The following is a 22,670-nucleotide window of genomic DNA, read 5'->3' on the forward strand; positions in this document are numbered from 1 at the left end:
TTTATATTTTATATAAAGGAAGTGACTTAAAATATTTTGCAACATCTATATTTCTCGAGTCTTAATTATAAAAACTTCAGAAGAATCAGTGATTAATTTGACAAATTCTAACATGTATTATTAATTAAATTTTTAAATAATTAAAAAAATGATTGATAAATATCAAAGATCAGTTTACTGCTAATTAAGAAGATTTATAGAAATACGATTAAAAATTTTTTATCCCACAGCAGGCATTTTGTGTTTTGTAAATAAAAAGATATAAATATGACAGACAATGAATATAGAAAAATATTTATTTCATCTTTGAATATTACAGTATCTTTCGCGATTGAATAATTTATTTACTATCAATTTACATACATAAGTATTATCTTGTTATACAGCACTGGTGCTACCGGCATTTCGTGCACATAGCACGGAACAAAATCAGAAATTGTGCACATTATATATTACCCTCTGAGAACATTCATGGACGTTGGCTTTGTAGTTCATGTCCACGTTTTCAATGTTCATAGAGGTATTATCGCTTTCAGAGATCACCTAAAAGCAGGCCATGACATCTTTCAGTCTTCTCTCTGTTTCTAATCTCTCTCTGCTACTTTTCAATTATATTTATTATCTTTCTCATAATTTTTAATCGAGCAGGGGATGCACCAATCAAAACCCGAGACTGCTCCTTATTTAAAGGCCTCGCTACAACCAGAGAAGTGCGTGACATGTATTGCGATCATGCATCGTGATCGAATGTCGAAAGTGAGAACCAGCTGAGATCGAGCAAGGCTTATCGCAAATTCAAGATAAATTTCACGTTTCAAGATAAATTTCAGAGAGGAGGAAATTCATCGTCGTGCGAAAATTTATTTACGTAAGGAATTTGCGAATCGTCAATTGGCATCTTGTGTAACCATCTTGTGATCGCAACGAAAAAAATATTTTCCATATTTCGAAAAATCAACAATTGTATTCTCTCTTTTGACACTACATTCCTGAATAATTGAAAATGTCCACGCGACATATGAAGAAGATTTATGGCAGCGATGTAATTCTCGAGAAGGATTATGATGCGAGTGATGCCGAAATTTCAGTGACTAACGATATCAAGTCCAAGTCCTTCAACGTCTTTGATGTGGTATGTATTATATATATGTCGTTCTTTCTTTTGGCCAACGCTTTTCCAGATCCAAACGTTCCACCCGTTACATTATTATTAATATTTACACAATTTCTCTTCTTCGAATAATATTGACGATAAAACTCATGTTCGCAGTTAAATCAGAGCTCTGACAACGATGAGCAGGATATCAGCGACAAGCAGGACGAGGATTCGATTGCAAACTGCGATGCAAATTGCAATGATGCGAAACGTAGGAAAAAGAGGAAAAAGCGTAGGAAATTGGAAAATGAGAAAGCCAAGAGTCAACAACATGATATAGATTTTGATGAAGATGAGATTGAGCGAAGTGTATTGGAAGTGAACAAGTTACTTGGAGAGCCACTACCGAGTTGTAGTAATCAAGTTTTAGAGCCACAGTGGATTAATCAGAAGTCTAAAGAAGATATATTGACCATACAGCATAAGCACTTGAATCCATACAACGAATTAAAGAGAATATTTGGTAGTAAAACTGTGCAAGCTGAGCAAAAGTATGTTTCTATAATTACATATATTTATATGTGCATAATTTCTAAGTTATTAAGGCGAGGAAATTTTATTCTCTCAGCAAAAGAAGAGGTAGAGGCCGTTTTGGACACTTGAAAAAGACATGGCTGGTTTCCCCACGAGATAATTGGTCGCCGATTGGTAAATCTGGATTAACAATGTCCTTGGATCATTCTATAGAACCTACGGGAAATGTACAGCATTTTGTATACGAACACAGTACTTCGTACAAACAGATACAACTTAGATTTTTGCAAGCTGTTGAAAGTTTAAATCCAGAGAACATAATTGTAAGTGAATATATAATATAATGATATTAGAGGATTTATTATATTATATATCTTGTTTTACTTATCAAATATAATATTCCATAATATACTTATAAATGTAATATACTGTGTGGAAAATTTTAACAAAAATATATTTTTTAATTTATATTAATACAAATATTCACATGTGTGCACATAAATGTTAATATAAATTATTATATTTCAGAGTATAATAAACGTACATTCTTACCATGTAGACGCTCTCCTCCAGATAGCTGAATTGTGTAAACTGAGCGAAGATTTACCAATGGCAGCAGAATTTATAGAACGAGCTTTATATTGTTTAGAATGCGCCTTTCATCCATCTTTCAATGTAACAACTGCGCAGTGTAGATTAGATTACAGGAAACAACAGAATCGTGCACTTTTTATAACACTTTTCAAACACCTTGGATTTGTTGGTGGACGAGCTTGTTACAGGTAAACATCTTAACATATTAAATCTAAGAGGAGCTTAAAATGGGAAGATGAAAAAATTTGTATTAAAAATTTCAGAACAAGCTTGGAATTTTGTAAATTACTTCTGTCATTGGATCCTGAAGGTGATCCACTAGCAGTGGTCTTAGCTATTGATTTTTACGCCTTAAGAGCTAAGGAATATGAATGGTTTATAGAATTTTGTAATCTATGGGAAAGTTCCAGAAATCTAACTCAATTACCAAACATGGCGTACAGCTTGGCATTGGCTCATTTTCGTTTGGGAAATAAAGATGATGCTGATACGTTTCTGCAAAATGCTCTTATCATGTTTCCAGGTGTACTAATACCATTAATTGAGAAGTGTAATATACAAACAGATACTAAGGTATTATAGATTTAAAAAAAATGTTTTTAGAGAATTATTTTCTGAGAATCCAAAATTATATAAATATAAAATTACTATATTTAAATATTTTATTTATAGGTAATGTATCATGATTTCTTTAACTCTAAAGCTCAAGCTAGTACATCGCCAGCTCTAGAGAAGCTACAGAATTTGTATATAGCACGTAGCTTGCATCTCTGGAAAGAGACAGATATTTTACCATGGCTAGAGGAATGCGTGCATGCTGTGCTAAATCGAATTGAGTCTAAAGATGATTACATCAAGTACTGTCAAGTAAAGCGTAGTAAACGCTATCAAGGAAGGTTACCGAAAAACATTTTAAGACACATTATATTAGCAGACATGAAGGAAGTTATAGTTAACGTTCAGGAGGTAATATTCTATATTTTACAATTTATCATGAAACATTATAAAGTTATTAAAATTCATACATACATACATGATTCATTCTAGATACAAAACGAAGGTCCAGTGTTGTCACATGATCCATTACCACCAATAGACAGCATTGATATTTACAAGAGACCTACAGCAAATGACAGAATAGCTCAAAACAGTTCGAATTTTCTCTCTCTCTTCTTTTCTTCATTATTCACGGATATCGATGGCGCGGCTGCTGCTTTAAATGGTTTAAATATATTGTAAGTATACATAACAAGAAAATATAGTAACAATAAGAAATAGAATTGTAATATTTATACTATCCTGTGTATTACTTATTTTCTCACAATTAAATTGTTTAGAGAAAGAATTTTACTGAATTACATATATCTATTATAAACAAAATTTGCAACACACATAATCACATTATGTGATGAAAAATGTCAGGCGATATTCATAATTATTTATTTGTTTAGCGAGGAGAATGATGACCATGCACAATAACTTTTCCTTGTGTCAACTTCATGGTAAGAAAACTATATGCGATTTCAAATAATATATAACATACACTGGAGAGAATGCAAATAGCAACATGATAATTGATAACACAATAAAAAGATAATTTTAGAGTAATTGGATTTTTAATGTACAAAACAATAAAAACTTGCAATCTTTTTTTATTTTTTTTATTTTTTTATTTTTATTTTTTTCGAGAAAAGTTTTTAAATATCATATGTAATGCATTATGATGTAGTATGAATTAAACGAAAGATCATTGTCATAAGGTTATTGAATTTTTTTTTTAATTTTTTTAAATTTGCAATTAATATAGTGAAAATTATATATATTATATAGTAAAACAATAAATTCTGTATGCATTTTATATGTAAACTGTATACATGTATATATACCATGTACATTTATAAATGATTATATTAAATACAAAAAAAACAAGAAAAGACATTATTAATTTTTATAATATAATCATATACTCAAGTTAGAAATTCAAACATGTTACATGAATCTCTAAAAAGAAATACAAGAGATTGTTTCTTTGTAAATCAGTTGAAATTTTTGTATTATTTTTAATTGCATTTAACATCGTGTAAAAAAAAAATATTATAAATGATAGTAAACATAAATTACAATATAATCATAAATGACAGTTAACATTCATAAATGACAATATGCATTAAAAATAATTCGAATCGACGTTTCTCTCATTTATTATCTCTTAAACCATACTGTGGAACACAGGATTATAACGACAGATTCCAGGACCGTATTCTTGATAAGCCTTCTTTGTGTGACAGACTGTGTAGAATTCTGGATCACTGGCCAGTAACGCGCCACCATACCATACCGCGCAACGTTGCTTGTGATGCGATATCACACGAACGTCTATTGGTTTTGGCTACAATATATAAATGGTGATTTAATAAACCTAAAGTATTATTTCACTTAAACGAATTATCGCCATAATATTCGACATTCACCGTAATATGACTGCCGCTTAATGTTTCACTAAGCTTGAGTCGCGTGTCGACAATCTTCTTTATGTCACGTTGCAGTCGCCTGCCAAAATCCTTGAACATGGTAGAGCCGCCCGATAATACAATATTACTATACAATGGTCTTCTGACGTCGATTGGGCAGTTTTGAATCACGTCGTCGACGATTTCGTTGAGTGGCGTCGTAAAGTCCGGATTAGAAAACTTGAAATATTCAAATGTAAGGAAATAAGAGATTGTGCAAAGCAACTTATAATAGTCATAAGCGTAGATATAACTTACTTCGGGATGGAAAAATATTTCCGGTCCAAGAAACCTTTCGTATCCGACGTCCACGACGAAAGGATTCTTGGTAATATTGTTAACACCTTCATATTTCTTAATCTTTGTAGGATCGCTATCGTACTTGGCGAACTCTTTCGATATATCTGGGCATATATAACAGTATTTCTCTTTAATTGACTTGGCTGTTTCTAGCGATTGCTCGGGTGGTATTCCAATCTCCCGTTCCCTCAACAGACTTTGTATAAAATAGGTAATATCACGACCAGCAATGGGAATGTGCTTTATACAACTTCCTATAACGAAACCCTCTGCCTGCGAAAATTCAATGTATCATCAGATCTGATGATAAAGATTTTAAGATGAAGTGTATAATGCAGATTGATATACGTACTACTGGAATCACGTGAGTTACACCATCCCCACTATCAACAACGACGCCTGTTAAAGTACGGTCCTCAATATTCTTAGCTGTCCACGATGCTGCTAAGGCGAGAACAGCTTGTACAGCTATATAAAGTCCTGGCACATTGAACGACTCGAACATGATTTCTGCCGTATATTCCCGATTTTCTGGAGTGTTCAAGGGTGGCTCTGTCAAAAGGAAATAATGATCTTCGGGTTCCGATCTAAGATACTTGAAAATGCACTGTTGTAAAAACTTCTCCATCAAGTCCCAATCCTCCACTAGTCCGTGCCTCACAGGATACTGCAGATCAAGGGTCAAGATGTATATTTTAAGTACGAACCATTGAAAATGATCCTACTTCAAGGTAATACTTTGTGAATAAATAATAATACTTTAACCGAGTATCCAGTGGCTTCAAAAGCCTCATCCCCGATATAAGCATCCAAGTCCTCCACACCCTTCGTAATCCTCCTGGCATTGTTATCACCAACTTTAGCCGTCTCCTTGATGGCAATCGCCGAAGGTATGGTCAGTTGAGGCTCCTTGTTGCCAGCAAATCCTAATTTCGTGTATCTGCAAGACAATTATTAACACAATCGATAATTGTGCTCCAATAGGAGATGTCAAGCGTGTTAATCATGCATGGGCGAGCAATATTTTTACGCACATCGACGCAAGTCATATATAAAAACTTTTTTATTTAAAAATTACAATATAAAATTTTTTATTTAAAAGTCTATTTTTTGTATGAATCGTCGAAAAGACGTCGGTTTATGCTTCTCGGGGCGTTTATCTGAAGTGTGTGTCATCAGTGACAGTCGGTTTCTAACCTGATTGACACCACCCAAAATTGACCATTCGCTCGAAATTAATTTCCTCGCCCCAGAAAATCACACTTACCCTGTGCCTACGTCGATGACACACGCAGGTAGACGCCCGAGCATGATTCCCGATTCGCTGATAAACCTGGTCCCGGCGAAACACACCCCAAAGACACACCGCGATGACGGATACCGTCAAACCACCACGAACCAATGCCAATCAATACCTGTCAACGCTTGTCAATACCACGTGTCTCACAGCGCACCTATCGCCGCTCTCTGTAACTATCCAATATCACTATTTTACCGACAGCCGGAATGCAATCGTTCGATTAAGATGGAGATACATCGAGGAGAAAAATTTTTTTTTTTATTTTATTTTCTTTCAATACAGGATTTAATGCAAAAGTGAATGTAAAATATAATTTGAAACTTAATACAAAATAATTTATTACATGGAATAATTTATTACGCGATAATGTCCAAAATGTACGTATATTTATATTGTTTATAAACATAAAATTTACTAAAAATTTTTATATAGTCCAGACAAGACTGATTAGCGATGATTAATTACGCGACATTTATCATTAATAATCGATATGCAATAATAGATTTTAATTTAATTTAAGTTTTATGTAACGCAAATAATCGTGATCAAAAGAGTCATTAATAAAATTATTGATCATTTCTTCGATTGTAGAAGAAAGTCATTGTTTATGAACATAAAATTTACTGTCCAATTTATTTGCTATTAATACGCGACTTTATACGAATTTCGCGATTGAGAATAATTAAAATACATATCCTATCTCGCGCATGATTAGTTAATAATAAATAAGATAAAATGAGCTTTATAAACTTTAAAATATAATTAAAAAATCACGTTTTCGCCACGTTTAATAGAGAATTGAATGATTTTATCAAGGTCCCTCTAATAATCGATGTAATAATAGAATTTAATAAGATTTATATAGTAAACAATCGCGATTAAAACAGTCATATAATAAAATTATCGATCGTCTTTTAATTATAGAAAAAATATTTGCTACTACTAGCGCATTTTGCGCGGACTATTAAAGACAATATTCAAAGAACGTAGAAAGACAAAGCTTCGATGTATAAGTCAACGATTAAATTATAAGATAATATTAAATTATAAGATAAATCGCGATTTAAAATTCCCGAGAAAACGTGACGAAATAAATCGATAATATTCGGAATATCCTATTGCGATATGTATATCTTTTATAATATAATAATCGAAGCGACCCTAAATAGACATTATTATCGCGCACGATATAATTATTATCATGTAAATATAGAAAATCGAAGATATTTCGCCAGACAATTTGATGTCTGTAATATTTACGAATATACAATTCACCGACCGATTTACTGCAGATTTTTACAAGATAAATCGCGATTTAAAATTCGCGATAAAACGCGACGAATAAATAAATCGATAATATTCAAAATATTCAATCGCGTATAATTTTTATAATATAATATAATAATCGAACCCATCAGATACGCGGGTAACATACAAATAATATCCGATAAAAAAATAGGAACGATCTTAAAAATGAAGAACGATTAACATCTTGTTTCTACATCAGATTTCGCAAGATCAATCTGCGAAGAAAAGTTAAGTGACTCATTGAACGCCAGAAACTTCACTGTATTAGGAAAGAACGAATCCCGGATCTTCCGGACTATTCCCGATAGCAATGATTTCAGTAATAAATCAACGACTCCCCATCAATTATTCCTCGTCATTATCTTCAATTCACGAAATTGATATTCACGTCAGAAAACATGTTCTTCCATTATTAAGAAATATATTATATTTCTTTTTAAAAATTAAATATGGATATAACGATTTTTTAAATAGAAATGTGATTACGAATGATTATATTTATAAATAATAAAATCCATACATCATTGGAGTTTGTGTTGACTGTGCGAACACATATAATAATTTTCGGGTACCGTTCGCACACACGAGGCGAATCGAACCCGATATCAGCAAGATTTAAAAAATTTCAATTCGAACAGTGTGCAAAATAAAATAAATCAAATAATTTTAAACAATTAATTCTGGATTAATTCTCTAGATTCTTATTCTTATAACGTTTAAATTAATAATTTCTTTTCTTTTAATCAATATCTTACTGATATAGAGGTACCCATTCGATTTTTCTCGAAATTTTTAAGTATTCGCACATTTTATGTAACATTCATGTATAATTTCGCGTATATATAATATATAACATTAATAAAAATTATAAAAATATTTTGGATATGTGAATTTATGCATGTATTTTATTATACATATATATAAAATGGTATATATCTAAAAACTAATATTTTAAAATGACGATGGATGTTCGATACCTGTAAATAGTTATATTAGTTATTAATTAATAAAATATATTCGTTCGTAATCATTTTTATCAAAAAAGTTAATAAAAACTAATTACAATATGAAATTACTTGAAAAATAGATTTTTATACACAATAACTATATCCATATTCAATCTACTATTAAATCTTTCTGGCATTAGACAATAATAATACCAATCCTAATAATGATAGAACATTTTTAACGAAGAATAGAAAAGATACATTTCTCTCATCTAAATATATATTAAATTAATTCGACGTTAAAGAAGCGTATCGTCGTTGAATTACTACCGAAATCATTGCTTTCGGAAATTGCCATGCAGGAAAACCTGGGATTAGTTCCAATCTTTCAATAAAAATCCCCAATTTTCAACAGGGCATCGAACTAGACGTCGCAAATGGATCTCACAAGAACCGATGAGAAATTATTATTCTCCATGATGAAAATCGTTTCGACTCCTCAGCGGTACGAGCCACGCAACTTTTTCATTAACGTTTATTTAACGAAACGAACAACAATAACTCTTTTATTAAAACGACAATCTCGTCTAAGAACGCGAAAAGAACGCAGGAAAAACACGAATTAGACAATTTACCTCTATATTGTATTAGACTGCTAACATGGCCATATCTCATATGGTAAAATGTAAAACAAAGGCAATCATTTATAATTGGACAGAATTTATGCCGGGTATCACAGAATTTAACATAACATAATTGCCGCTCTTGAAAGATGCAATTGTAATTTATATGAGTATTGCTTATATATTTATTTTAATAGTTGCTGGTTATTGCTTATATTTATTTAAATACTATATTTTAATATTTTAAAACTGCTTATATTCATTTTAACCATTATCTCGTAGCCCACACAACATTATGTCGTCTTAAAGATGTCTTAAAGACGTCATGAAATTTCTAAAGACGTCTTAAGAAGTTATCAGAATTACATCTTTATGACGTCTTTAAGACGTCTTATGTCCCGATTTAAGATATCTATCGGGCATTGTTTTAAGACGTCTCACTCAAGACGTCCCAATCAAGATATAATTAAATGTCTCACTCAGGATGTTATAAAGACGTCTCAGACATTTCAATTAAGACGACTTTTAGACGTGCGTAATTCGGTCGGTAAAATAGCTGCATTGATTTATTGATTTATTCTATAATAAATAACAAAACTCATCTTAAGTTCATTTCTTTATTATATTTTGAATATTTATACATATTTTTATGAACACTATATGCTCCTAATAAATAATTTACGATTACTTTTTAAATTATATCTTATATGATATAGAGAGGAGAATATTACAAGAGAATTATGTATTAAATAAAATACGAATTTAAATGAAGTAATAAAGAATAGAATATGAATGTAAATATATCATAATAAAGAAATACATAAAAATATACTTTAATTTCTAATAGAAATAAACTACTTTAATATTTTTCAAAATGTTTGTGATAAATAAAAAATGATTTTTACTCTATTCATTTATGTGTATAGCATATATTATGCTGTGTATATACATACATACTATAATACAAGATTGAAATCTTATGATCTGTACAATCTAAATCATATTATTTTAGTCATTTTTATCAAGGACCTATAGCTTACTATTCTGCTGAATTTACTTCCAAAATTGAATAATTGCTAGCTTAAATCTAATTAAGTTAAACTCTAGTCTAGCTAAAATGATTTAGCTTAAAAGAAAATGGATAGAATTTTTTCTTACAGGATTTCTCTGAGAGCAAAAATTGCAGATCCATAATTTTGCACGATAGTCTACTTGATATAATGGATTTAAAATAGCTCTGCATGTAAATCTTGTACATAAAACTGGATCATATTGAATTGGCGGAAGATCTACTCGTTCCTTAATTGGTTGATACAAAGTTTTCAATGGTACAACTAGTCTAGTAGCATCAATACGCGATGATGACCAAGCATTCCATTGCGCACATCGTCACAATCTTCATTTTGTTGAATAAAATCTTCATATGTCATAGTGCTGTAAAAAAATATACAAAAGATAATTAATATTTTTTTTTACAATATAGAATTTAATTTTTTACACACACACACACACACAAAATTAAATATATAAGTGAAATATGATTTAAGATATACATTTACATATATTAAAAAACATATATTAATTTCAATGTTTTCTCATTTTCAACACTAAAAATGTTATGCAGCAACATTATACAGCCCTATTGTTTTTTAAATAATATCGTATGGAATTTTCAATAATTTACCAACCTTTTTCTTCTTGTTTCTTAAATAGTTGAGGCGATCTCCCGCATGTCGTAACCATTCTTGGATGGTATTTTTAATATCGTGCATATTACTTTTTTCGTCGTCCGAAACGTATGCTGAAAAACGATTTGTTACATAATTATTAAAATATTTTGTGCTTTAATTCCAATAGTTAGAATAGGGTAGTCATGAAGTAAAGTATAGCTATAAACGTTTGCAACTTTTGGAAAGAATATAAAAATTTTGATCCGTAAAAAATTGGAAAGAGTATAAAGTGTAGAAGAATATTTGAACGAAATTTGAAGTAAGATCTTATTAATAATTCTGAAGAAAAATTTAAAGTTAAAAGTGCACGTTACATCTAAGCATATGTTAGATACTATCTCGAATAATACTGATGTTCGAATACATTAAAGGTGCAACTATTTTTAAACAATATTACATAAAAAGGAGAAATAAAAATATATCTTAAAGAAATAATAATTACCCATAATAACTGTGACAAAACTTGTGTCCTTAATTGCCGTTGATCCTTTTTGGCCTGTCCATGATAATTTGCGGCACAATTCATCCGATAATGTGTATTTTATAATATTCCTTGTCTTGTGAACGAAAGTGTTTCCTCCAATTTTTGCAATTTTCCTTTTCTATAACAGAATGTTACAAAAATGTTTAATAATATTTTCAATTTAAGCCGCTTGAAGAAAAAGGAAACATGAATTTAATATATTTTAAGAGCTTCTTTCAAAATTACTAAGCGACAAAAGGCAGCAAAAATTGTAATAAAATTTAAAAGAATGTTATATATTACGCTTTAAGTAAATTTAAGTAAATATTTTATACTATATATCTAAATTTGCGCACTAATAACCGCGTGTCTTTTGATTTTTATTTGCCTTTTTACCCCTTAGTAATTTATTATTATGTTGAGCCTATTATTTTCATTATTTTATTTTTCACAATTGTTTTTATTATATGAATAAATAAATAAAAAAATAAATAAATAAATAAATATATATATATATATATATATATATATATATATATATATATATATATATATATACGGGGTGTGTCAGACCACCCGTATCAGCCGAATATCTCGAAAACCGAGAACGGCAGACAAAAATGTTTCCTATAAAAGTTATAGGGTTTCAAATAATGCACAGTAATATTAGTACGACCTTGAATAGTGTTGTCAAGATCATGTGAAGGTTGTCCTTCAATTTCTTAAATGGAACCATTTATTTTTCATTGCGTTATTATTCTTGTAGCTTATCTCGAGAGCTTTCCAAAACACTATAATTAAGTTAGTTTTCATTAAGTACTTGTAGAGTTATGAGGCTTAAAATCGTTTCTTAATTTTATATAAACCGTAAAATATCTTATTTTGTACATAAAAGTATTAAGGTGAGGTAATCGTAAAATATTCATTTTTCGATTACCTCACCTTAATACTTTTATGTACAAAATAATGAGAGGAATTAATTAGTGTGACACCCAGTATATTCAATATCTAGATTTTGTCTTCTACTTTTATCTCTACAAAAGAATTTTTGTTGTTGATTGAATTATAGAAATATACATTTATTTCACATTTAAAAATAGAGAGAAGAAGAAAAAAGAAATGGACGCAAAAACAGAAAAGTACTCACTAATTGTTTCCGAATCTCTCTGTCCTTTTGGAGATCCGTGTCAAATTTGAAAAATTTGTCAACTGTTGATAGCGGAAATTCCGGCAATAATTGGACTTCGTCATTATTATATATTGTATTAGCTGGTCCTGCGTTATTTATTAAATTTATTATTATCTCCAACTGTCTCGTATTCTTTTGTATGAGATTTTTAATAATTTTTTGTTCGATACGACACGCATCTGTATAAGATAAAAAAGAAAAATATTTATTTCTCTTTATAAGTATCATTAAAATTATCTGTTTAGTTATTTTACACAAGTACATACATACGAAATTAAGTACATATAACATATTGCTATTATAAGTACAATATAACGATATAATTAAGAAGGAAGAATAAAGAATAAAGTTTAATACATACCATAGCATTTTTCCAACTGATTGCCGTTGGCATTGAAAGTTGTCATGTCATCACCGTCAAGCACATTATCGGGGCTAATCATATTGTCACCAATATCATCATCATTATTATTATCATCAGGCACATTGTCATTATTAAGCCTATTACCATCATCACGCACATTAGCATTACCGCAAGACACGTAATCACCTACTAAACTTTCGTTCAACCATTCCTCATCAGTAATGTCAACATCTGTAAATATAAAGTCTGTGAGTTCATTTTGTTAGTTATACTGTTCATCACAGTGTTATTAAATTTCATTCATTATAAACTATTTTATATAATTTTCACTTAACGCACAACCACAATCACAATCGCACTCGATGAAAGATGAGAAGAAAGGAGCATCTCAGATAAAGTTTTCATTTATCTTATGATAGCAGTCATTTGTCATAAGTTGCTAGTGTATTCGCTAGCTGTAATACACTAGCAACTTATGACAAATGACTGCTATCATAAGATAAATGAAAACTTTATCTGAGATGCTCCTTTCTTCTTTCAGTTAAAAAGAATGTCAAAAAATATATATTGATATATGAAATATGAGACCTAAAAGTATCAATAAGTTTTAAATATATCATGTGTTTTATACAAATAACAACTTACCTATAAAAACTAGTTTTATTTGGGGAATTATTGAATACTTGAAGAATTGTGATCTGCGTAAATGATACATAAATTGTGGACACAAGGAAAAATTTTCTGCCAATCTAAAGCTAGTTGGATCATCTTTTGCATATTCTCCGAATTTTTGATACTGCAATAATAAGATTTTACACCTCAAAATAGATAAAATATATATTTATGTGTAAATCTATATGTATAAATATATTAAGTTTAAGCTTTATATTAAGTGTAATTGGGCACAATTTTAATGATAGAAACTACTAACAAGTCTAATCAGAATATGATCAACCCATCTTCAAACATTTGGACCATCATCACTTTCTGCTCGAAATACAGTTAAACGTGACATAAAAACAGCTGTTGCTTCCTCAAATTCTATGCTTACATGATGCAAAGATGATGATTCATCTGCCCAACTAATAATTAAAGATATCCCTATAACATCATAAATATTTATGATATATTATTATTTATGATATTATAAATATTTATGATATACATATAATGTATAATAAAAAATATATTTACTTTCTTGCAATAGTAGTAACTCTAATTCGCCTTTGTCCATTACTATGTTAATATTGGATAATGAATTGAATACAGCCTCTTCCACTTTGCGGAATTGGGGCTGTATGTTAATTTGCAACTTCAAAGAATAATGCTGTTGTTGTAGATGGTGTCAATGAACAAAATTTCCACTGACAAGTAAGCCTACTTCTTGTAGTACTCCAACACTTGATCCTTTCTCCCACTGACATACAAAAGATCCAATTGCTCCAGGAACTTTAATTTTCTGAGATGTTTTTTCTTCTAAGATTGCATTGAATGCTATTTTCAAATCACCCTTGGCATCTGTAGCAAATATTCGTTGAAAAGTTTGTTTGAATAATGAAGAATTAAATGAATCCCCCATCATCATATGACCACCAGTAGAGTTGCAATATTGTCGCCTTTCTAATAAACCAGTTTGGTGTCAAGAGCACAAAAATAAATATCTATTATAAATATCTATTATGGCCATTAGTTGCAGCACGTGATGCAAGGGTATCATAATGCTTAATTGCCTTTTTATGCTTAGCATTATCTTTTTGAATATTATGATGTGATCTGATTGGTTGTCATAAATCATCAGTTACAACTTGGCCAGGTCCTTGAGAACATGGTCCGCCAACAAATAGCATAATCCTTAAATACATTGATAGCATTATATGTAGGATTACAATGAAAAACATAACATATATACATCATATTACAACATATAAATACCTAGCATCAGTATTTGCATAACTAACTTCTAAGAGATCCGTGGCGACTGCTAATGCCACAATTGTAGATCGCAATGAACGTTTCTCTGGCCCAACAGACCATGGATCACGTTGCAGTTCTCCTAAAAGATCTGTCGAACTGTCTCATATCACACTTATGTACTGGTTACAAAAAGCGATTAGCAGCTGGCAATAGTTACGCACCAGGTCCTCTTGGTTGATTTGGATTTTGTCCAGGAATTAGTCTACCTATACCTATCAAAATGTAATGTGAATAAAATGCAATAAAGTAATCATGAAGAACAATGACTAATATAGTAAATATAACTTGGGACTTATTCTATTCGTACCTAACATATCTTGAACTTGTTTTGGTTGAAGATCCTTTGTGCTTCTAATTCATGAACTTGAATCATTTTGCCAAATGTGATAAGACCAATAAGAGCATTGAGTGAAAGCAGAGACAATGACATTTGTAATGAATCTTTAAGTGCCTCTAATTCTTCATCATGCAGACATATGTATCCGCAAAAAGTAAAAATATTGATGGCAAACATTGGGCACGCTAAATAATACATATAAATACATACAATTGGACTGAGATACAATAATATTTAAAGTAATATATAAGTAATATATATATATATATATATATATATATATATATATATATCATAAATTTATATATAATAAAAACTATAATAAATCATGTAATGTCAATAAATGATAATAAAAACAATGTTCGAAAAGAATCAAATCTTAAAAAAAGTAAAATCAAAAATATTTGTTTCATAATATAACTATTCAACATATATAACACATATATAACACTATTATTCAAATAAATGCATACATTTTGATCATTTAAATATATTTCCTTTTTGTTTCTTATTTCGAAGAATTTCCTCATAAATTCTTTTTGCAAAGTTTTTTTCTCATAATTATTAATATAACTCACAATATGTGTATTATAATGTAACTTAAAAAAAATAATATATAATGATAACACAAATTTAGAATTTATTGAAATATAAAAATATCTTTACAATATTTTTATGAATACTATATGCTCCTAATAAATAATTTGATTTTTTAAATTATCTTATATGATATAGACAGAAAATTACAAGAGAATTATGCATTAAATAAAATACGAATTTAAATGAAGTATAAAGAATAATAAAGAATATGAATGTAAATACATCGTAATAAAGAAACACATTAAAATATACTTTAATTTCTAATAGAAATAAACTACTTTAATATTTTTCAAAATGTTTCTTGTGATAAATAAAAAATGATTTTTGTTCTATTCATTTATAATACCTTATTACTTACCACAATAGTCTATTTGATATAATGGATTTAAAATAGCTCTGCATGTAGATCTTGTACATAAAACTGGATCATATTGAATTGGCGGAAGATCTACTTGTTCCTTAATTGGTTGATACAAAGTTTTCAATAGTACAACTAGTCTAGTAGTATCAATACGCGATGATGGCCAAGCATTCCATTTATGGAACGCACACCGTCACAATCTTGTTGAATAAAATTTTGTTGAATAAAATCTTCATATGTTGTCATAATGCTGCAAAAAAAATATACAAAAGATAATTAATATATTTTTTTACAATATAGAGTTTAATTTTTTTACACATACATACATATACATATATATATATAACGTAGCATAAAGTTGTAAGCGAAATGAACCAAATCCATTTCCTACTATGGCCATGTTCCAAAATTCACTGCCAGCGCTGAAAATATATAATATACGTAACGTGAACTAAAGATTTTCAGCGCTGGCAGTGAATTTTGGAACACGCCCTAAGCCCATTCTACAATGGCAATAACAAGGCTGTAGGAGTAAAGAATAAACTGTTTCTAATGAAGTAAAGACAAGAAGTAACGAAATAGAAATTCTCATTAGTACTCTAAGGTAATAGTAGTACAAAATGAGAATTGTCTATTTCATTACTTCTTCTTCTTTACTTCACTAAAAACGATTTAATCTCTACTCCTACAGTCTTGTTACTGCCATTGTAGAATGGGCTCTATGTATGTTCTACGGCGGACGCGCAATAAGAATTAAGAACGCAGAATTCTTCCGTGACTGCGTATGCGAGACCACCGTAGAACGCACGAAATCCATAGGAAATGGATTTGGTTATTTCGCTTACATCTTACAACCTTATGCTATGGCCATTGCAGACCCGGCTTTAAATATCATTAATTCTTACCTGTGCAAAGCACTGCTCAACTTTGGTAAATGGAATAATTTATTTTCCAACTCGACCCCGTCTAATGCCTGGCTGGCCTGGCACCGCGGCCATCTTAAAAATGGCGTCTTAAAGTAAATGTTCTTAAAAACATCAGAAAGACGTCTATTGGTCAGGTCTTAAAGACGTCATAAGAAAGGCATGTTTAAGACGTTTAAAAAAATACGTCTTAAATTGAATGTCTTACAGACGTTAGAAAGACGTCTATTGGTCAGGTCTTAAAGGCGTCATAAGAAAGGCATGTTTAAGACGTTTAAAAAAATACGTCTTAAATTGAATGTCTTAAAAACATCAGAAAGACGTCAATTGGTCAAGTCTTAAAGGCGTCATAAGAAAGGCATCTTTAAGACGTTTAAAAAAATACGTCTTAAATTGAATGTCTTAAAAACATCAGAAAGACGTCAATTGGACAAGTCTTAAAGGCGTCATAAGAAAGACATGTTTAAGACGTCTTCAAGACATGCATGTTGTGTGGGAGTAGTTTATATTTGTTTATATTTATTATAATATATATTTATAATATATATTTACTATAATATATTAATAAATGCCGACAAAAATGGAAGTACGACATAATATGTATATTAATCTAATCTGTATATATATATCCTGTCCAATTGTAATTAATGTTCTTAAAAACATCAGAAAGACGTCTATTGGTCAGGTCTTAAAGACGTCATAAGAAAGGCATGTTTAAGACGTTTAAAAAAATACGTCTTAAATTGAATGTCTTACAGACGTTAGAAAGACGTCTATTGGTCAGGTCTTAAAGGCGTCATAAGAAAGGCATGTTTAAGACGTTTAAAAAAATACGTCTTAAATTGAATGTCTTAAAAACATCAGAAAGACGTCAATTGGTCAAGTCTTAAAGGCGTCATAAGAAAGGCATCTTTAAGACGTTTAAAAAAATACGTCTTAAATTGAATGTCTTAAAAACATCAGAAAGACGTCAATTGGACAAGTCTTAAAGGCGTCATAAGAAAGACATGTTTAAGACGTCTTCAAGACATGCATGTTGTGTGGGAAATGATTATCCTGGACAGCTTCAGCTGTTAACAGCCTAGTATAATATTTAAAATTCTTATAATATAAGAGCTTCTGTGCAGACCAATAAAAAAAGTGATTGATATTATAATAATATATATAATTAATAAATTTTTATAGTAATCCATAATTTATAATAAAATAAAATATAAAATTAATATGTGTATAACATTTATCATATTAAATTTATCATATTATAAGTTATTTCATTAATTAATCACTTGGCTTTACATTAAGTTTAAAAACAATATCTAAAACAAATTTTATAATGGATGAGCTACAAGAAATTAGAGTAAGATAAGTGAATAAGATAAATAAATGCGCGTTATAAGAATAAATTAGATGTAATTGATAAAAATTTTAGTGTTCCTTATTTTCAACAAATTAGGTAAAATCTATACAAAAATAATCTTTTCTCGATCTTTTTTCTTTATAATTAAAATACTGCAATATATTTTCGCGATGGATGCAATACATTTCGAACGAGAGAGAGAGAGAGAGAAAATTTATTAAAAGTTATTTAATTTAATCTATTCTAGCTCATCCATTTTAAGGCAACGGATTTATCTACAATCTCCATGAATCCGTTACTTTAAAATTAAATAAAAATTTTTGTCACTCACCATTGATGTGCAACAGCGGAGTTGTCGTTATCGAAGCTACGTTGTCTGTAACATACAAATATAAAATTCATTTATAACAAAGCTCAAAATACAATCAATATTTGAAAAAATTATTATTGTGCGGAATTTCATATCTGGTATGTAAAATAATAAACAGATATAAACACGTATGGGAAGATTTTATAAATTTTGAAATTATTTTTTAAATAGAAATTTTTATATATGATTTTTATAAAATTCTTTCTCTTTAATTTTCTCTTTCAATTCCTTTAAATTAGAAAAACGAATTATTGTAATTGTTGCATACGATTTATAACAATTGATATACAAATAATAAATATTCACCATCAGATTGCTTCGCCGATGCAAAATGCCTCTCCCAGGCCTCCTCCTGCTCTCACAATAATTTGTTGGTCTGTAACATACAAAAAAGATTCAAATTGCAATCACAATCAAAAAACTAACATTTTAAAAAATTATTATTGTATGCATTTAATTTTATATCCGAAGCATATAATAATAAATAGATAAACAATTTTATAAATTTTGAAAAAAATTCGAATAACTAATAACTAATAATTTAATAATTCTATTATTTATAATTTTAATTCTATTAATATTTATAATTTTTTAATAAGTTTAATAATTTAATAATTCTATTAAAAGCTATTCGAAAGTAAATACTTTTAAATTATAGTTTTTATGTAAAAAATTTTTATGTAAAAATCTTTCCTCTTGTTTAAGTCATGTAAATAAAAAATCAAATTACGCGATTAATTACTTAATTTAAATTGCGCGTACGCAATTAATAAATAATTATATATGTATAAGCGATAATTTATTTACCATAGTTGCTCCACTGGTGCCCGATGCCTCTCTCAGGCCTCCTCCTTTTCTCATGTTGTTGATGCGCGATACATTCAACGGCACTTCCGCATTCATGAGCGATATTTTTATATCGCTATTTCCGCTATTTTACGCGCGATACTTAACTTCCGCACTATTTCGATGCGATTAAAAATTTTATATTTGATCGCGCGATGTATATACTTAATATGTATATACTTTGAATGGCACTCCCGGTACGAGCGAAAATCCCATTTCACTTACGAGAATCAACTTCGAGCCAACAGGTCGGGAATGCAACGATACAACGAGCAAAGACTAGGCCCGAACCGGAAAGAAGACGAAACGATTGACGGAAATAGAGGAAAATGAAGTTCACCAACTCTTTTTCGCGCACAATTATCCTATCTCGTATCGAACCTGGACCCGCTAAGCACGATTTCAGGTGCTCCGCCCGGACATATTATGCCTCTCGCGGTTGCTATATGCTATACCAGGCTGCTAGACAGCAAAAGAAGAGGATACCCACATTTTTTAAATGCTAACAATCAACAATTTAGAAAATGGGGAGGCAACCTCTTTTACCGAGCGAAAATCGTGCTTAAGGGAATCCACTCGACGGAGTCTCGACAAGGTTAACACACGCTGTGCGTATACGAGCAAAGAGAAGGGACCCATTGACGACCATTCCGAGCAATCGATCGAGTTCTAACTAATTCGGGCCGAATCACTTGACGAAGCACGAAGCGCGAGTGTACGTTGCATAGCAACGTGTGCAAACTCGAAACCTCCTGGTTAGTTGGCATCGGAAGTAGAGACTCGTGACAATAATGAAATTAGAATTTTTATACACGAAAAGTTCAACGCGGAAGCGCGAAAACGCGAAAACGCGGTAACGAGACGCCGCCGTTCGCGACACGTTGACGGCACCGATGACGAAAAGTCGACGATGCAATGTGCGTCCAATGCATTAAATGCGCGTGCCACATAAGGGTGCGTTTTCACTTGACGCTATAACGCTGGGTTTCAGCGTCATATCGCCGCAGCGTCGTAGCGTCAATGAAAACTGATTGACGCTAACGTCTGTCAATGCTGGCGTCAAAACAAAATAACCGATTTTAATTTTGTTACAAAAATGTTATTTTATACAAACGATATTACGAATGGCAAAGAAAATGTTTAAAAATAATAAATTTAAAAAGACTAGAGAAGAATAAATAATGTCAAATGATTTGTGTGGCAGTGATTCATGAGAGCTATCTTTTTATTGTTGAATATTACTTGCAAAAAATAATTATATATTTAATTATATATTACATCTTATTTTTAAATGATTACAATATTTGTATTTTTTGACAAATTTTCCTTATTATTAGAATTTTATTATCTGTTGCCTCTAATTTGTTAATTCATCATGTCTAATTAAACTTTTTCTTATTATACTTTGTCCGTCATCTGTAACAAAAAGCGTTATGTAGAAACAATTTATATAATCCTCAGGCACTATCAGAACTATATTGTTGTCTCTGTCATTGGAAAAAAATATAATGTTGAATACTTGGAATATCCTTCTAAATAGGGATGAGTGCTTATATTTTCTATGGGAAGTACCATTTCGCGAAGCCTACATATTTGCACTATTTATCAAATTTCTATTGAACATTAAAATACAATATATATTATTTTATACACTTTATTACATAAATCAATATTACATGTTCTGATGTTAATAACTAAAAGAAATTTGTGGACATAATTTATATGTGATTAGATTAGGGTCCATATTTTGAATCCTCTTTTATCGATAAAAGTACTTCTAAAAGTGGCTTGTAGCCAATCAGAAGGCTTATAAGACTTTTAGAAGCACTTTTTTCGATAAAAAAGGATTCAGAATATGGGTCTAGGTCTTTGGAATTATATCTGTAACTCAAATCAAACTATTATAAATATTATTTAATATTAATGATTTACATAAAAGTATATCATAGATCAATTAAATATTTATTGGATGAAAAAGGGTTAAAAATGTATTTTCAATTTTCTACTTATTAAAAAAAAAATACTTTTACGTCGTGAAATTATCATAGATATTTTCATGCAAATTTAGTTATTATTATTATTAAAATATACTGAATAATAAATAAGTAATAACAATATGTTACTGACGTTTTCTCTGTCAGACATTTTTTAGACGCTGCTTGACGCTTGAAGCTGAACAAATCCAGCTTTTTTCTTTCAAAAAAGAGATCACGTGATTGACTAGACTAGCGTTAAATTGGTAATCGCAGCCTAAGAGCCATTGTGCGACTCGTGACAATGCTGCGCTGAGTACTTAGCTTCCTCTTCAAGCTCCTTAAGATTTATCCTAAATAGAAAAATTTAAGATAAACCTCAAGGCACCATCCAAGTACTAGGTCCTCTCACCCCCGACAAGGTGTACCCAATGAGAAGGTTATATTATATATAATTTTATGTATAATATAATATATTTTTTGTGGAATTTATTTTGTAATATACTATATAAATTTAAATTCGCAAATATAAACGATAAATAAAAATATGAAACATGAGAAAAAATATATTATATAAAGCAATGTTCAAAATAATGAATTTTGTTCAAAATAACTAATTATTGCGCGCAATTAATTTTTTGTTTTAAATAGATATATTTTAATGTCATAAATTGCGTAATTACAAAATAATTAAAATTTCTTAGATATAAACTTTTAAAGATATGACAAATAAAAAAATTTCTATTTTTTTATATATGAAATATTTAAATAAATATATTAATATGAAATATTTTATAAAATGTAAAAAGTATCTGAAAATATTAATAAAACATTTTATAAATGTTTTAATTATTTTAAAATAAAATGGAGTACTTTTTATAACTATAAGTATTATATATGTTATAATTTAAAATCACTATCAAAGAAATAAAACGAAACGAGAAATATGTATATTCTGAATATATGTACTA

The 22,670-nt window shown here is 29.8% G+C and overlaps 3 protein-coding genes across 9 annotated transcripts; 1 reads left to right on the plus strand and 2 right to left on the minus strand.

The window, feature by feature from the left end:
• Positions 1 to 582: 582 nt before the first annotated feature.
• Nulp1 (Nuclear localized protein 1) lies at positions 583 to 3,873 on the plus strand. The gene is made up of 8 exons (XM_083108999.1): positions 583 to 1,132; positions 1,271 to 1,647; positions 1,725 to 1,953; positions 2,159 to 2,412; positions 2,488 to 2,797; positions 2,897 to 3,190; positions 3,272 to 3,459; positions 3,676 to 3,873. Exons 1-8 carry the CDS (start codon positions 1,004 to 1,006, stop codon positions 3,701 to 3,703), a joined length of 1,809 nt encoding a protein of 602 aa, XP_082965125.1. The 5' UTR covers positions 583 to 1,003; the 3' UTR covers positions 3,704 to 3,873.
• Positions 3,874 to 4,409: 536 nt separating this feature from the next.
• Arp3 (Actin-related protein 3) lies at positions 4,410 to 6,470 on the minus strand. Its single transcript, XM_083109013.1, has 6 exons — positions 6,302 to 6,470; positions 5,794 to 5,974; positions 5,387 to 5,701; positions 4,993 to 5,307; positions 4,696 to 4,914; positions 4,410 to 4,613 (listed from the first exon to the last, which is right to left on the minus strand). The coding sequence occupies exons 1-6, from the start codon at positions 6,343 to 6,345 to the stop codon at positions 4,434 to 4,436; spliced, it is 1,254 nt and encodes a 417-aa protein (XP_082965139.1). The 5' UTR covers positions 6,346 to 6,470; the 3' UTR covers positions 4,410 to 4,433.
• A 3,345-nt stretch (positions 6,471 to 9,815) lies between these two features.
• Positions 9,816 to 17,399, minus strand: LOC145977180 (uncharacterized). Of its 7 annotated transcripts, XM_083108955.1 has the most exons (13): positions 17,136 to 17,399; positions 16,557 to 16,652; positions 16,228 to 16,480; positions 15,240 to 15,454; positions 14,891 to 15,144; positions 14,153 to 14,809; positions 14,010 to 14,059; positions 13,604 to 13,754; positions 12,956 to 13,189; positions 12,553 to 12,773; positions 11,385 to 11,544; positions 10,901 to 11,013; positions 9,816 to 10,646 (listed from the first exon to the last, which is right to left on the minus strand). In XM_083108955.1, the coding sequence occupies exons 6-13, from the start codon at positions 14,190 to 14,192 to the stop codon at positions 10,632 to 10,634; spliced, it is 984 nt and encodes a 327-aa protein (XP_082965081.1). In that variant the 5' UTR covers positions 14,193 to 14,809; positions 14,891 to 15,144; positions 15,240 to 15,454; positions 16,228 to 16,480; positions 16,557 to 16,652; positions 17,136 to 17,399; the 3' UTR covers positions 9,816 to 10,631. The 7 variants fall into 7 exon arrangements, with proteins under 7 accessions (XP_082965081.1, XP_082965071.1, XP_082965089.1 ...); XM_083108945.1 differs by lacking the exon at positions 16,557 to 16,652; XM_083108963.1 differs by lacking the exon at positions 16,557 to 16,652 and having other exon boundaries at positions 15,218 to 15,454.
• Positions 17,400 to 22,670: the final 5,271 nt, after the last annotated feature.

Source organism: Camponotus vicinus, unplaced genomic scaffold (genome assembly GCF_025532165.1).
Source record: "Camponotus vicinus isolate PSW18456_S1 unplaced genomic scaffold, iyCamVici1.0 SCAF_1, whole genome shotgun sequence".
Classification (NCBI taxonomy): Eukaryota; Metazoa; Arthropoda; class Insecta; order Hymenoptera; family Formicidae; genus Camponotus; species Camponotus vicinus.